The 16,743-nt window shown below is 40.8% G+C and overlaps 1 protein-coding gene across 1 annotated transcript in view; it reads right to left on the minus strand.

Annotated features, from left to right (window-relative positions):
• The window catches only part of neurl1b (neuralized E3 ubiquitin protein ligase 1B), a 28,074-nt gene extending 14,736 nt beyond the window's left edge, over positions 1–13,338 (minus strand). The window contains exon 1 of the mRNA XM_072395964.1: positions 13,151–13,338. Within this exon, the coding sequence (XP_072252065.1) occupies positions 13,151–13,247 (97 nt within the window). The 5' untranslated portion in view covers positions 13,248–13,338. The remainder of the gene's footprint in view (positions 1–13,150) is intronic.
• Between the last annotated feature and the right edge of the window lie 3,405 nt (positions 13,339–16,743).

Raw genomic sequence — 16,743 nt, forward strand, 5'->3', positions numbered from 1 at the left:
TAAAATAGTTTCAGTTGTCATATGCACAGCCAAAAATAAATATTCAGCCTGGATTTAAACATTGTCAGAGTGGAGGCCTGTCTTACATCTTCTGGAAGATTGTTCCAGATTTTAGGAGCAACAAAAACTGAAACGCAGCCTCACCTTGTTTAGTCCTGACTCTGGGCACCAGCAGGAGACCCCTGCCTGAGTTCTCAGAGTCTGAGCTGGTTCATATGGCTCTAACAGGTCAGAGATGTACTTTGGTGCTAGATCGTGAAGAGACTTGTACACAAGCAGAGCTGTTTTAAAGTCTATTCTCTGAGCGACAGGAAGCCGGTGCAGAGACCTGAGCGCTGGACTAATATGGTCGTATTTCCTTGGTTCTAGTCAGGACTCGAGCAGCAGCGTTCTGGATGTACTGCAGCTGTCTTGCAGCCTGTTTAGAGCCCAGTGAGCAGGCCGTTACAGTAGTCTAACCTGCTGGAGACAAACGCATGGATTAGTCTTTCTAAGTCCGGTTTAGACGCTAAACTTTACACACTAAAGTATCCAACTATGAATTCATTTTCAAGGTTGTATAAATGAATTCTATAAAGTCAGACAAAGGTTTTGTTGTTGCTATCATCAAATAGGATGGGACTCGTTGTTTTCCATGGCCCAGCATTAAAACTGTTCATGCCTCTCTTCTATATTACTGTAACAACAGCCCACTGAGAGCAAAGTACAACTGATCATTCCCTAAGCTTAATTATGTGTTTTTTATGGTAACAACGACATGTCATTTTAATCGAAATTCAACCTTTTCTTTCATCTAAACAAAGAGCCAAAACTTTGGTTTCTCCCTAAATTTTACAGAATCACTTTTTGTGTTGCTGACAAATCTTGAACAACAGCCCTTTCACATGAGATTTGTTTTTCAATAAAATGTACTGCTTTTGGAAGGCCCGGACAGCTTGAAACATTAAGGTGCAGACAAGACCCCGGGTAAATCAACGAGACAAAGCACATTAATAACTGAACTGGAGAAGTGCTGATGGGTAGACTATATTTTAATACTGCTGGACAGTCAAGCTTTTTTTTTTATTGCCAATTTTTGCAAAAATTAAAGCGCGTACCACGAGCCTATTGGAGCTCTTTCACGAGCCAGCTGAAAAGGTGCTTTGGTACCCTCAGAGGGTAACAAGCAGCAGTGAGCGCCAGCTCTTGTCAGCTAAAATCAAAAGCAAAGGTGGATCGTTCGTTGGACATTTGATGTTGCAGTTGACGTCCTTGTTTACACTGTCGAATGCTAAATTCGAATCGCTTGTTATTTGAACTGTTTCTAACAAGTTTGCAGTGCAGACCTAAAAGCCTTCCAGCCATTACTGAGACCAGCTCTATGTTTTTTTTTTACACTTGTAGAACTAAAAGACCTGTACAGGATAGATTATCAGAACACAAATGTGGAATCTGTGCAGGTAATATCAACCATCCTATGGACAGACACTTCTTGGTTCACTGTAATTGTGATCCATACTACAAGCCTTTGGAATTCATCATTTTCCCCTTTCCGTTAAAAAAATCTGACAGTCAAAGGAAACTCAACCAACGGGAGACTTTTTAGATATTCAAATTGCAGGCCACAAAATATCCAGGCCTGAATGACAGGAAAGTTTTTACTGCATTTTTGGAAACACTTATCATATTAGCTTGGTATCATACTGGGTCCTTTCTTTTTGTAGAGTGAGTGCTGATTATGATGTTTTTGTTTTCTTAAGTTTCCCATGGAAGGAGTACTACAGATGGACACTCCCAGTACACCTGGAGAACTCCAACTGGTGGTGCCTTGGAGTTGTTTCTTTTTTGGCATTTACGTCAGTAATGTGCTGTAAACACAGCAGCACACCTTTTGCATTTCCAGCACATAAAAAAATTCAGGGCAAGTCAGATATGTCAGAACCCATGTTTTAAGTACAGAAACAGCTTCAGTAACCGATTTCTATACTATTAAAGGTAATTAAAGACACCTGTTGGGTTTGACCGGTGCAACTCAATTTTATTAGCTTACTAGTCTGAAGCAGATAGTAGTTACTGTGAACTTGAGAGGGATTTTACTCACAAACTTAGCACAGTGCTAGCACAGCCCACAGGCAAGTCATGAGCCACTCATAAAACCAAAAAAGCATCATAGTCGTGAAAACTAATTGTGAAGTTTCTGTTGTAAGACCAAGCATGCCTTTAAAGTAATGAACATAAGAAAGAGACCTCTTTTGTGTCTTCCCCACATAGGGTGGGATTCATGACCCAACGAGCCAGAGAAGAGATTCCAAAAATTTGGTTGTAATTTTGTAAGAGCGTCTCTTTTAAGGCAAGCTGGGATGCTTGCCATGAAGTAAATTGAGAACACACATAAGTTCAAAAATAGTGCAAAGTTTGTGTAAGTGTAAATAGCACCAGATCGGTCAGGAGACAGATTTGTGTCTCCAGGATGACAGCCAATGACTACTCCACCGTCACACGCCCACACTAAGCAAATTAGACACCTTGATGTAAAGCCATAACATATAGTCCCCTGCCTACTTATTTCAGTGAACTTAAACACACATAAAAAGGAGACAGTCGAGTCCAGGAACACGTAGAAGCAGAGAGCATTCACAAATGTTGGGTGACAGGTGTTCTAGTCATATCCAGCTTAGAAAGCTTACATTGTTGGTTTGGCCACTTCTAGATAAACACAATTAAGGACATAAACCAAATTCAATTATCACTTTCCTGCTGCTGTAGAGAGTCATGCACATTGGCAATCTTTTAAGATTTCGGTGTGACAAGTGAGTGTGATGTGAAACTAGTTTGATCCAGGGTTGTATTGTTAAACAACCAAGCTAGAAGTAGGGCATTACACTGTATGCGGTGTCACTATATATTAAGATGAAACCAAACAGGAATGCTCCACAATTAACCAGTACACACTGCCCCCCTTTAGGGTGTCATGCATCTGTAATGAAGCAATCTCACAAGAGCCCCTGCAGCAAATAAACTTAAATCTAGAGAAGGAAGGCAGACATGCCCTGTTTGCTAAAGGAAAGTTGGCCCGCAGCAGTGTGACTGCTGCCATGCAGAGCTGAGCAGTGACCGCTACTTGGACAGCAAAGTGTTACATTTGCAGTATTTTAATTCTCTCGAAAGATTCAAAGGCAGAAATGTTGAGCAGATGGCTTTTTGGGAAGGTTTGCAAGTGGCGGTCTTGGTATCAGGGGAGGGCTGCTGTCCAAACCTCAGCCACTGATCTAATGGATGAAGTGAGTCATACCCACCTTCACTGTGAGCACAGCCATCTCCATCAAACACACATGGGCCAGCACAATGAACCACATTCATACAACAATGTTTTTTTTGGTCACCTCTTTTCGTTCGTGCAGTTTTCTACTACAGTGCACTCACATCTGCTCTCAATATGTGCTCCTGTCTTCTCATTCGGTTGACTCTCAACAGGCCACTGGTGTCAAGCACCTGCTTTTACTGCAAAAACACAGTAAGAGTCCAACCACTGCCTAAGCCACTGTATCAGCCAAACGACTCTCCTGTCGATGATGAATCTCACCAAGTCGAAAAAGTTTTTAAATCAAAGCAACAGCAGCATTTGCGTTTAGCTGCAGGCGTTTTAGGGGGAGTTTTTGCCATGTGCTTGGTGCCCTCACAGATTGTTCTAATTTGCAAAAGCTTCAGATCATAAGACAGAATGCCGTGGCAGTTTCAAGCAGACAGAATGTATGCATGCTTGGTTTCACGTCTGCAATTTCAGATTTCAGCAAATTAAAAACACCATGAGGCAGTGAATCACTGGCAAGTGGTGTAAATTGGGAAAAGAAGGCACTGCCGCTGGTATAAGCGCCGCGCAGTAATGCAGTCAAATGAAAACGTGTGCTTTTTACTCATCTCTAGCTGTTTTTCCTCGCATCTAAGAGGAACTGTGGTTATTTTCCTTTCCAGAAGACAATTTGAGAAAGTTGCATTAATAAAAACAAGAACACATAAATAACATCTGACTCAATATTGCCTCCCAGAATGCACATTATCCCAGAATCTCACACGTTTTAATATACTTTGCACGATCATGTTATAAAATTAGAACTGCAAAGGAAAAAAAACCAACTTTTTCGCTTAACGAAAGGTTAGTTTAAACTTCCAGCTATATTTTACAGCCTCTGTTAGGGTTAGGGTTTAGCCTTTGTTACTAAATGGAATTTACTCAGTAGTCATGGTGTATCACATCTGAGCCATCAGCCACATCGCCTTTTTAAATTTCCAAAAAGACGTGAGCAGATCTTGACCAAGGGTTGTTTTTACCTTTTCTTTTTTATGTCAAAGAGTGAATTGTTATTTTTCAGTTTTCCGAAATGACAAAAGATTTCCTCATCCCAACGTTAACCCAGTTTTTACTGTTCCGATTAGTGGACAAAAACGATCTGAAAGTCACATGTTATGGGTTACCTTTCCCAAGGGATTGAAATTTAGGCCTGTTTTATGACAAAATAAGAAGTAACACAAAATATAACAACCAAATCTTGTTTCATGTAAAGAAAATGAAGTGTCGATATACAATCTGCTGTTCTTACTTTTATTCATGTTTTGTCAATGCACCAAGAAGTACAAGAGCGCTGGAATGATACCTGACCATAACAGTTAAACTATATTTCTTATTCCAATGGCAAACAAAACATTAAAATGGATTTGTTTTAAACTTCAGCCCCAGCTGGAAGCAAAAGGGGGTGACATTGTTATGAGGAGTGGACAGTTTGGCTTTGTATGAGGCACTCTTACATAATCAGTGTAATTCCTACTGCAAGTCGCTGTTGGCACACACCCCAGTTTGGGAGTTGGCAGGAATACGAGCAGGAAAGCTGATCACTGATCAGAAAATATAGATATATATGTATGTTTTAGCCACCTGAAAAAGGCCTATCATGTTCAGCTTAAATGTACTCTTTTTTTCTTAGATTGTCAGTATTTTACCTTTCTGATGGGGAACTACAGCTGCTATATCCAGCAGATGCACTCTCTTAAAAGCCACCAGATTCCTTTGACAAAAACAGCATTTTTACCTGTATGGGAGCTGCTCATTTGCTACTGCCTCAATCGGTCAGCTTGTCTGTTCTATATACTGTAGGTTGGGAAATGAACTGTAAGTTTGAACATTGTTGGAAACACCTAGAAATAACTGTGTTTTGTTGCTGTATTTGTTTTAAGACATTTTAATGCTATGATGTTACAACGGTAGACCTTCAACTCCCATGGTCTGCGGTGGGAAATTACCATTTTTGTCAAAGGAATTTGGTGGTTTCAGCTACTCGTTAGAAAGGACTGTTTGGGAGCAAGTTAAAGTGGTTTAAATATTCTAAATACAGGGAACACTTTTCTTAACTCTAATTTTCTCAAGGTAATCCTTTTTTAAGCACCTAAAATACTTTTTGTTATTGACTCTGTTCATAGCAGCACATTTTAACAGCTCTATCCCTTTAATAACGGTGACCATCCAGATACGTTTTCCATTGAGAGTCTAAATCACGACATTACGTAACATGCCAGATACTCACATTAAATGGTCTCTGCTTCTCAAACAATGGAAGAAGTCAGGGGGTGGAGTTGGAAAAATGAATAAATAAATAAAAGCCATCGTTGTGCATTTCAAAGTACACTAAACTGTCATCAAATCCAATTAGCACTTAGCTGTAAGGAGATAAATTCTCACTTTCTTTTGGTGGAACATGAAAAATTGTACGACTCCACTCAAATGTTGTTTTAGGCCTCTCTGTCAGTGGGAGATGTGCTATAAATGTCCTTTCAATGCATTTAACCAGATGCACGGACAGTGCTCTTCCTCCATCTGTTCTATTGTCTCGTGTTCCCTGGGATGAGGAGCGGATGCACCACCGAAGGAGATGCAGGAAATACTGTTGGCCCAGAACAACACAGCCAACTTCTTCTAACCGTTTCTATACTGGCTAAAGATTCAAGTGTAGCTTAAGATGGTGCTCAACTTCTTATGTTTTATGGAATGGAGCAGTCTTTGTAACCGTGATCCAAAAGCACAGACACATTTCTACACAAGAATTCAATCCTAATTTTATATTTTATCTTTCGATGCAGGGCCCATACAGTTGTTAGAGGACTAATTGGAGCACTGACAGGTTTCTAGTTTCTGGGTGAAGAGGAACAGGACGGCCCATGTCAAGGTCTTTGTCATGTTCAACCTGACTCCACACAAACAGCAGCAGACTCACTTAAGACAGCCTGTCAGGCCCTCTCCAGAAATAGACATTTTGGTTTAGCTTTAAGATTTACAAGGTCAAGCTATATATATTTAATCTCTCTTGACAAAAAGAAAAAAAAAATAAGCATGGAGCTTGTTAAGTGAGAGGTATATAATCCTAAACTAGGAAAGGTGCGTGTAAACCTGGAGAGAGCTTTGTGTGTGTGTGTGTTGGTGTAAAAATGCATAAAAATGGTTTCAGGGCACGATGGCTGTTATTGACCCAAAGGCTTTCCCTGCTGCACCACAGTTGTAAAAAACCTCATGCCATATTCGCATTATCCTGTGAGGCATACAGTGGGTAAGCAGTGAATTCTTGTGGTATATCTTAAACAACAAACCCATAGTTAAGAAAATCCCAATTAAGTCTGTTAACTTCATTAGAATTTATGACATAGTTCAAAAGCAACGTACTTCCCGAGCAATCAAAGGTTTGTCAGAATTTGCCCTCAGGCTCCCAAATTGTAACCTCCAAATTGCTTCGCTCTCAAATATTCAGGAGAAAAGAATCCAAAATCTCATTAGGGAAATGCAAGCGGTTTGGGGAAAGTGCTGAACAGCACGGTTTGGGGCTTTTCAGCAACAACCATTTCACAATTTTAATCAATTTCTTTTTCTTGCTTCTCTTTCATGTGTTGATCACATGATATAATTTCTTGCTCAAGCTAAGGCAGCAGTTTGTTAAAGTTAATGTTCCCGAACAGTAGAACTGAGTTTTTGGTTTTGTACTGTAGTTTTTAACTGTAGTGTGAGGGTGACGAGTTGTTTTTATTCCTCAAACAGCATGGCTGAGATACTGTATGCAGTCAATTTTATTCACTTCCTGGTTGGGTTTAAGCAATAAGACAACTTGGCAAGAGTTAGAAGTCAACAACTTGGTTAGGGCTACAAAAACGATGGTGGTAAAGGCCAAAATGCAAGCTTTTTACAACATAACTGTCACCTTTATGGACACCATATTTCTGGTTGCCCTGGTTACAACACAACACAATGTTGTCACTTTTTGGTTGGCTTTAGGCAATAACATAACTTTGTTGGAGTTAGAAATCAACACTATTTAGTTGTTGTCACAAAATAATCATTATTTAGGGCTAAAAACATTATTTTTACCATGCAACCGGCCAGGTTTTACAGTTAACATGCAGTTCTTTTATCGTCCACTAGAGGCTGCAAATTCTTCAAACATAATCATGGGACATTTTGGTCTAAATGAACAAAGCGACCCATGAGGTTGTATTTGGGACATTCTCACTGTAAAACTTAATCTGCTTAATTTCTACAATGAAACATTATTTACCACATGTTGCAAGAGGAAACAAAAAAAAAAAAAAACGTAAAGGATTTCATGACCTAGTGAGGGCCATGACAGAAAATGCCTTTGCTATTATTACCTTGAGCTGTCACTCTGTAAGCTAAAAAAAGACATATAAAGCCACTTTCACGCTTGGACAGTCTGTGTTTGAGATTCCAAGGTTTCCACGAAGTAAGAGAAGTTCAAGAGCAACACTCTGTGGCTTATATATTGAAGGCTGCTCGTCAGTGTGTGCTCGTTTTGTCTCACTGTCAGAAAGGATATATCCCTGCTATATAGGGATAGCAGTGAGCCCCACGTACCGCGTTACATAATAAAAAACTTTCCTCCCATGGCCATTTCTTTCCGTTCTTCTTTGGTATGCGGTTAGAGAAAGAAAGCGAGGCCTACGCTGTATGCTGCGGAACCTGGCTGTTACTCTGGCTGAGCTGTGAAATGTTCTTTTTCTGCTTGCCCCCTCTTTGCCTGTCCTTTGGGGGTTAGAAGACAAACACACACTGTTCAGCTCCAAATCTCCCATAGTAAACAGAATTTTTCAGACAGGACGGACATGACTCATCTGCACAAATCAAGGAAGTCACATTGTCGGTCTGGTTAGTGCTTGCTTTTTTGGCGCCTGAGCATATTAGAACTTAATTTGAATATCATCAACACAATGTCTCTATTTGGTTTCACTTCGTGGATGATGACAGGTGCTTATTATTTTAACGATAACATCCTAGACTCTGTACTCTAACTATGACTCGCCTTCAAAGGCAGATCCCCAGATCAAAAACGTATGTGCAAACTAAAGCAAATGTGCACAAGGCAGCTTTTGTTCTCCACTGCACTGCGCATCATGAAGGACATATATCTGACATTCCAGAACGCATAAGTCAAGCCATTTGTTCCAGAGCTCAGGGTGCATGAGTCACTCACGTCAACTGTCATATAAGACATTTAAGCCACTGGCAGCGCTGCGTTAGGCAGTCCAGTAATAACTTGCTGTTCTTTTTGGTGTCAAGGGTGAATTGAAGGCCTGTAGCTCTTTTTGCTCATGCTTTAATGAAGGCTAACAGGGTTGCCTCACTGCATGCAGTGTGCCAACAATCAAGGGAAGCCTTGCATGGGTTTCATTAGCAGATGTAATGTAACTCACACATTCAGTGCTTGCGAGGCTACGTTACTAGTCAAAGATCCATCAGAGATTATGGAAAATCAGTTCTGTTTTCAACAAAAAAAGAAAATTATGAGTTTTTCCTCATGTTACCTGTCATCTTAACTCTATGCCAGCAATGTGTCCTACATGCCTGTGCTGCTTCCTGTGCAGCTTCCATGCTTTGGGTAGTTACCCCTTTAGCTCATATGACCAACCATTTCAGAACAAAGCGGCAACATGTAATAAAAAACATCATTTGTTCATGTGCTATGAGTCTTTAGCACAAGGATGATCTCTGCCTGGCTGCTAACTTAGGTGGGTGGGTGGAGGTAATTAGAGAGCAGGACCTGTTAGTCCAGGTCTCCAGGGAAACCGCTGTCATCCATTCCCAGTTTCTAGGGAGCAGCTTGAAGCTGAGGTGTGTAGTGACTCCTTAGCAAGCTACCACTCTGTTCTGGATGGATGACTCTAATCGAGCACATTTCTTCTCTCCTGCTCCTGTTGAGGTATCGCTGCAGCATCACAGATCATGTGACTTATTCTGACAGGACCAGAGACAGTACGGGTTGGAGAGCTGGAGGACAGTCTATCAAAAACTGACAAAACCAGCCCACAAATGCACCGAAATCTGAATTATTCAAAGATTAATGTGACGTTCGAAAAAAAAAAAAAAGGTTCACAGGGATGCTCTAATTCTTTACTTTCTAGTCTTACAGTTATTATTGTCTTTGATGCTATTTCAATAGAGACAATTGTCGGCTTTCCATCTAATCATAAAAAGTAAAACAAGGCATAGACAGATAAGGGCCAAACTCCCTGTTTTTTCATGATTTGTCATGATTGTTTTGGCTGAACCATTTGAAGATTAACTCCAAAATAAAGACAATTCTATCTATTTTCCTAAATTGGAATTGAAAATGAAAACTAGGAGAATGGCAGTTAATCTTGTTTACCTTCTGATTGCAGAAGGGTAAACAGGCCTTTTTTTTTTTACAGGCATGTGTTCTTTTTCTCAAATTCCCGGACAAACGTGAGGAGACTTTGCCAATATGTGACGTTCAAATGTAACCGTTTACATGTAGCATCATCAAAATCAAGCAAACTTGGAATGTGTTGGATTGGACACCATCCAGTATCTGCTGGCTCACTGCACAGACAGACTGCATATCAGACATCAAAGACAAACGCCGTGGAAGGACATGAGCCAGTGTGAACTCTGTAAGCCGAGCTCAGGACACTGTGACATGTGAAAATGTACAGTATGCAGCTAATGCGGTCTGACAGGTAAACAAGTGCGATGACAAGTAGCAGGTTGGGATCATTGCTGAGGAACTGGCTCTCATTTATCATTGAGATGAAAGATTTTCCGTTGCATGGCCGTTGATTTCAAGCAGGGAAACATTGGGGTCAGTTTCACAGATGCTTGCTCCACCTTTAACGCTCTTCCACCGCTGAGTGCTTCCGTTCATCTGTGCCCCTTTTCCTGTCTGACAGGTCCCTCCGCTGCCATTGGCTCAATCACCATCCAAGTGTTTTGTCGAAACTTCTGTCTCCTTCTACCTTGAGTTTGTAAGTATGCTCATTTTTTCTCTTACCCCCCCCCCGCCCAAAGCTAATCTATGTCTCCCTCCCGTTCCCTGGCCCACTTCCTCCCTCCCCGGCTCTCTTGTCATGACACCGGCCTGTGACACGTGTGGGAAACTTCTGCGGGGCCCCTGCTTTAGACAGGACACTGATATACTGAGAGTGCTGGGTGACGGGCCTATTTTAAGAACTTGTAAATATGAGAACTTCCTTTCGTAAAGTATATCTAATATCCCAGAGGGTTATTAACAACAAGAAGTAATACAACCGCAGAAATGAATAGATAAATAATCCAGCATCTTATCACTTCAGGGAAAGCTTCCTCTTGTTTTTTCTCGTAATCTTGTTTTTTTTTTTTTTTTACTTTAAACAGGACAGCAAATGTGGCTCTCACTTTGATAAATGTGACACCATGTGTAACGTATGTGTTTCATCTGCCTCCACCATATTTTTCGAGGGTTTTGAAGACGGTTATTGAATTGGGACTTCAGAGGAGGAAGCTGAGCGATAAGGCTGACCTGGAGCTCGCTGCCAGTATTTTAAGCTGAAAATCGACATGGTTGGATGGAGCGTGGTTTCCAGTGCATTATAGTAATCACAGAGCAAGGTATGAGCACCTCTGATCAAGAATTATAATCAGGGCTAGTCATAATGTGCCAGAATGCCTATTCATCCTTTTTTTTTGGTCTCTATCTCACATACACTCTCAAGCACTCCTAAATTATTAAGATGGAGCTAAAAGTTTCATTTCCTCTCTTTGTCTCATGCGAGAGAAGTGATGACGTTTGTTCTCACCCACATGTGGCGCAGTCTAATTTTTCTATTCATAAACTCAGACGCCTGTTACAGATAATCTGTGCAATATAAGACAAGCTAAGCGCAGATGTGGTCAGAAAACAGCGGATGAAATTCTGCAGGCACTGCGCTCTCAGTGCAGCTGATGGTATTGAGTATTCTGCTGACATCATGGTTTGATAAGTGAGTGCCAAACCACACTAATACAGAGCCCAAACATACATGCACTAATCCTCAGAGGGCTTCCTCTGCACAAACCGACCATCGAATGTAGGAACAGGCTTCAGCCGAGATATCACAGCCACACCTGTTACTGAAAGAAACAAGACGTGAGCAACTATGTAAACTAAAACCTGAGAGTAAACATGCCTTCATAATCCTCCGGCCTCATCGTATGGGAGCTTACATTTGGACGATGGATGTTTTAAATAGAGAAAACGTTGGCCGTCTCACGCGGTGACCTAACGCACTGAAAGAAAATGATGACAGATGCAGTTTAGCTTGGCTCCAACCATCCAATGAACTCATCCTTTGATTGACCAAGCCAGGTCCTGGAGTGCTGGGCTCTCTAATGGCCGTCACCCGGTCTGTGATCAAAGTGATACAGTGGTGCCACCTAGTGACGTTAGTTACCCGTGAAAAGAGGGATTTCCATCTTTTGGCATCACAGCAGCAGAGCAATCGGTGAGCTCGTTTGAATCTATGCGCTTCGAGGGAAGCGTCTTTGTGAGTTAGGAAAGATAAAAAACATTAAAGAAGAGTTTAGCTCCTCTACATGTCCACATGTTGACTTATGGGTTGGTCACTTCAGAAAATGAGGGGGTTTCAGATGAACAACCACAAGAGTGTAGATGCAGAGAGGGATAAATAAACAAAGGAAGGAGGAGAGACAGATAGTACAGGGGACTTCCAAAAGCCTGACAAACACTCTGCTTGTTTGTTTTATTTTTCTTCTAGATTATTTTGGTTCTTGCCCAGCGACTTCCTTGCCTATTCTCACAACCATTTTGCCTCTTTCTCACCCCCCCCACAGGGGTCTGGGAAAGTTATGACATGGCCTCTGAGAACTTCAGTCGGCCACATGGCTGACGCTCAGTACAGCAACGTATGAGTGACAGGCATTTCCTTTCAGTCTAGAAACAGAAAAAACAAAGCTGGATTCATGTCAGATGAGGTAAAAGAGCTCATATGTGAGCTATAGAGTTGGTTTCAGCGAATACAACCATTGCAGGCTGGAATAGCAGCGGCACTAAAATGTTTAAAAGCAGTCGAAATCTGCATTAACCTATTTGCCAGAGGGTCTGAAAGACGTTACCAAGTCATATGATTTACAGCATTTTTGGTGACGTCAGAAAACATATGCTATTGGTATCTCAGCCGATGCTATAAATGGGGTCTGCTGTGATGTTTCAAGTATTCTTCTTGTAGAAAACTTGTCAAAAGGGTGAAATACACATAGGAGCAGACAATTTTCTCCTTATTTTGATCAAATTCAACAACCTCTAGAAGTGGTGAAGAGCGACTAAATATATTTACTACAGTACTGAACAGCACACTATTAAGATTAAACCAGACATTTCCCGCCTTTTTGCCCTAATTAGTGTCACAGGGTCACATTTTGGACGTGTACAAACTGTTTGCAGAAATACCAAACAGTGTTTTGTTGGCTCGCCTGTTTTCTTCTTCTCTCTCAGCGTTTATTATTGTTTCAATTCAAATAAACGTTCCAATAATACAATACTTTAAACAGATCTGTGTGTCGGGACTTAGTTTCTTCTTCTTTCTCCACACTCATGAATCAAATTATGACCCCTAAGATTTGTCGAATTAGACAAACTAGATTTATAGTTGTTCAAACTATTTCATTTCAAACTGCTAAACATATATATATTCTTTAGCTTAAGCTTCCACTCAAATAAAGAATGTAATTCTGGACTTTTACTTTTCTATAGAACATTTACTTCAGTAGAGAATATGGATACTTCCTCCCCATATGGCCTGTGGCGAAAGAATAGAAAAGGAATTGGGAAATAAATAGATATTGGCTTACCCTCTGTGTTGTGATTAAGTTTCTTTTCTTTGTTGGAGAAAGGCACATTGCACAAACCAGAGGCTATGCTCAAGTTTGAGGACTGGCAGCTTCCCATGCTGTTTCTTGCAGAAAAATATTGCTGCGTTTATCTAACTCAGATGAGTGTTTGCACTGGTCGTGTCGTCCCTTCTATTAGGCAGCATGTGTTCTTCTGAAGAAACGGTGTTATTTTAGTAGAGAAATCAAATCCCGCCTAAAATTTGAAGATGTGTAAACATAAGCACGTGGCTATATCGCTTCCTTTGGACCAATAAAATCCACCCTGAGAGGGGAAGAACGTTGGCACGTGGAGACGGTATGTGTCTGTTTGTGTGCGCGCGCGGTTAATGAACACCGCGGACCGTTGAATATTCACTTGATAGCTGAATAGACATGTGTTGCAGTCCACACTGCAGTCTCTGTGAATTGGTGGGGGCGCACATGATAAACTAGTCTGTCCTTGAAAGTTGCGCGCGAAGCGCAGAGGGAAATTATCCTCACGTGATTTTAACATTTTCAAATAGGTAAAGGAACACACCAATGTTAACGGAGGAAAAAAGAGGTTTCAGACATGAACATTTAAACAGCAGCAACCACTGACATGCACTATTATCCACCTATCTGCCTGTCTATCTTTCTATATGAATACTGATGTATTAACAAACTAAGCTTGGATGTTGCTTAGCTTGCAGGCTCAGTGGCCTGTTCTTAATAAAAATGTATTAGTAACACCTAAACACCTGTTGACAAATGTTGGCGAAAGAAAAAGTGTTTGTTTCTTAAACAAGTCACTCAGTTCACTGCAATAATGAATATATATCAGCGCTCTGCGCCAGAGTCCCAGCCTGCAAACCGCGTATGAATTCACAACAGCGAGGAACTGGAACTCAATCTGCATTAAGATTTGACGTCAGAAGCCTTTTGTAGTTTGATATTTTAAGCTGTTGTGACCGTTTTATTCTTGTAAATGTAATCCCATTCTACTCTTATATGCGGACCATTTATTTTTGATGAAAATAGATCGAATCAAGTGGTCCCATTTCTATCCAGAATGCTCTCCATCAGCAGTGTTACTCATTAACAGTGCTGCTCAAAAGTCAACACTTCGAAAACGAATCGCTCGAGTTCGACCAACTGTAGTCAAGCTGTTCTCTTGTCTTGACCTATTCCAGCAAACCTCAGCAGTTTTCAGTTGGGTGGGTTTATGGGTATTTATTGAGCTGAACTTTGAATGTGAATAATTGAAAAAAAGAGGATCAGGTTACAGCTGTGCATCTGGGATTGGCTGTTGTCTTTTGATTTTAGAGGCAAAAGCAACACTTGCAAATCGGACCACAGCTCTTTATTCAGGGTCAACGTGCCAAAACATACGGTATAGATGCTCGTAATACTCCTATAAGCAGCATGTATTGAAATGACCTCACTTTCTTTTTACTTCACAGACGACACCTCTTTTCATGAAAGTATCTCCCAGTAGATGGCGCTCACACATAATGAACTCAGAAGAAGACGATGAACAGAATCAGATGCTTTCACATGAATGGCAAACCTTACCTAATAGAGTTGGTTTATGAAACAATGGGCCCCTTGGCCTTGACATAAAATGGCCTCATACTTCTTATTTATTTAGGGGAACTCTCAGACTGATTAAGATCATGAAAACGTGGTGTTTCTTTTGTTTGCTTCTTTATTTTGACCTCTTTGGGATATATCTGTGTCTCGCTGGCGGTGTTGTGGGTCTCTGAAAAGAAATATTGTCTAAATTCATATGAATGCTTTCACTAGGAGGCCTGGGCCTGTGCCCAAATGGCCTGTTAAGCAATCCTACCATCCTACTGAGCCCCCTGCCTGCTCATGTGTTTAACACACTCACCTGAGCCTGCTGATTAATCCCTGAAACTCCCCCCACAGAGCTGATTATTTACACAAAATTAATATCCATGCATTCATTTTTGAAAGAGTTTCTCTTTGTGAGATTTGGACCATTGACGATGTTCATTACGACAACAAAACAATAAGGATACAATCTGGTTAATGACTGACGAGGATGATTCACTTGATACGAAACAGCATGTGACCTTTAGTGATTCAGTGATGGGTCATCAGTGAGTAAAAGCAAACGAGGGGGAAAGTTGGGATCACCACAGTGTTCATGTAAGAATTTTTTACTGTTTTGTTATACTATCATTTTCAAACATGCAAACACTATGTGGAACATGTGACTTCAAACGTTTTAACGGGAAAACACCACACGTGATTACAAACCTTAAAAAGAAGATGAAAGCTGAGGGAATGCTTTGTCACCTTCCAGGACATCATAGCATTTTCCTTTACACTCTTATCAAGTTTTTTTAAATTAAACACATCTGACATGTCATGTGACCTCTAATGCTGCGTCGTCAGCTGATTCAAAGCCGAAGGACAACTTTCCACTACTTCGGAAAAATTCAAATTGCAGTTATACATTTACATGTGATCAGTGGTGTGGTGTTGGATTTCGGTGCGTATATAGTTGACGTGTACCCTCTTATTTTTTGTCATCGTAGAGTATACTCACTTCTAAACTCCCTATGAAGTGCGGCACATTTAACAGTTTGCTTCATGCCTGTTTTTATCAGAAAGGCAAAGTTGTAGTGTAGTTGCCTTCAATAGAGGGGTTGGTTAGATAGAGAGGTGGAGGTACTAGCTTTTCTACAGATATGCAGAAGATGTGTGTAAATGTGAAATTTTGAGTCAATTTAACAGAGCCTTCTTACGTGTTGCTGTTTTAAAAAACAACAACAGGTTATATACAAGAGTAGACCTGCATATCTGGGCACAACTGCATGAAATTAAACCTTTTTATGGCTGTTTTTTTCTTCTTCTTTGTAATAGAACCTGCAGCAGCAGTAATGCTCCAAGTAACACAACGCCATCATTATTTCCAAGTCACGAGGGTCCAGTGCAGCTTGTAAGCCAGCCTTTCTTAGGGTTTAGAAAAAAGAGGAGGTCCCATGCTCCTGCCCAGAGCCACCACTTTTTTTCGAGTTTGATTTATGTGCTCCATTTTACTGCATTATATAAGCGAAGAAACAGAGATAAAAAATAAAAAACCTTATGACAAATTATAGCTGTGCTCATAATTTGAATTCTAAGAAAATACCTTAATAATCTCTACCTTAATAATCTAATCCAGGACACGGCGAGTGATTAGAACCCTCACAAACCAGCCTCGGAACTCTCCTCATGATTTAAAAAAATGCTGATGAACTAAGAATACTGATACGGATCGTTGTTTGCGGTATTTGTTGTCAGCAGCTTTGCAAATTATGTCTGGGCATATGTTGGCTCTATGGGTGTGACATCATCTAACCAGAGTGCAGTCACGATAAAAAAAAACGGATGCCAAGCATTCCTTGAATACCCCATATAGGATCTTGCTTCTGCTTGCGAGCACTAAAGCGTACCGCCAGCGAGTGGAAAAATACAGGCATGTGGGAAGTGAATGAAGCTCTGAGAGGACTCCCGGCAGTCATTCAAGTATGTGACGAGGTTCGAAGATCATAACAGAATTAAAGATGTTACTTCTGCAC

The sequence above is a fragment of the Leuresthes tenuis genome, unplaced genomic scaffold (genome assembly GCF_036924035.1).
Source record: "Leuresthes tenuis unplaced genomic scaffold, fLeuTen1.0.hap1 SCAF_11, whole genome shotgun sequence".
Lineage (NCBI taxonomy): Eukaryota > Metazoa > Chordata > Actinopteri > Atheriniformes > Atherinopsidae > Leuresthes > Leuresthes tenuis.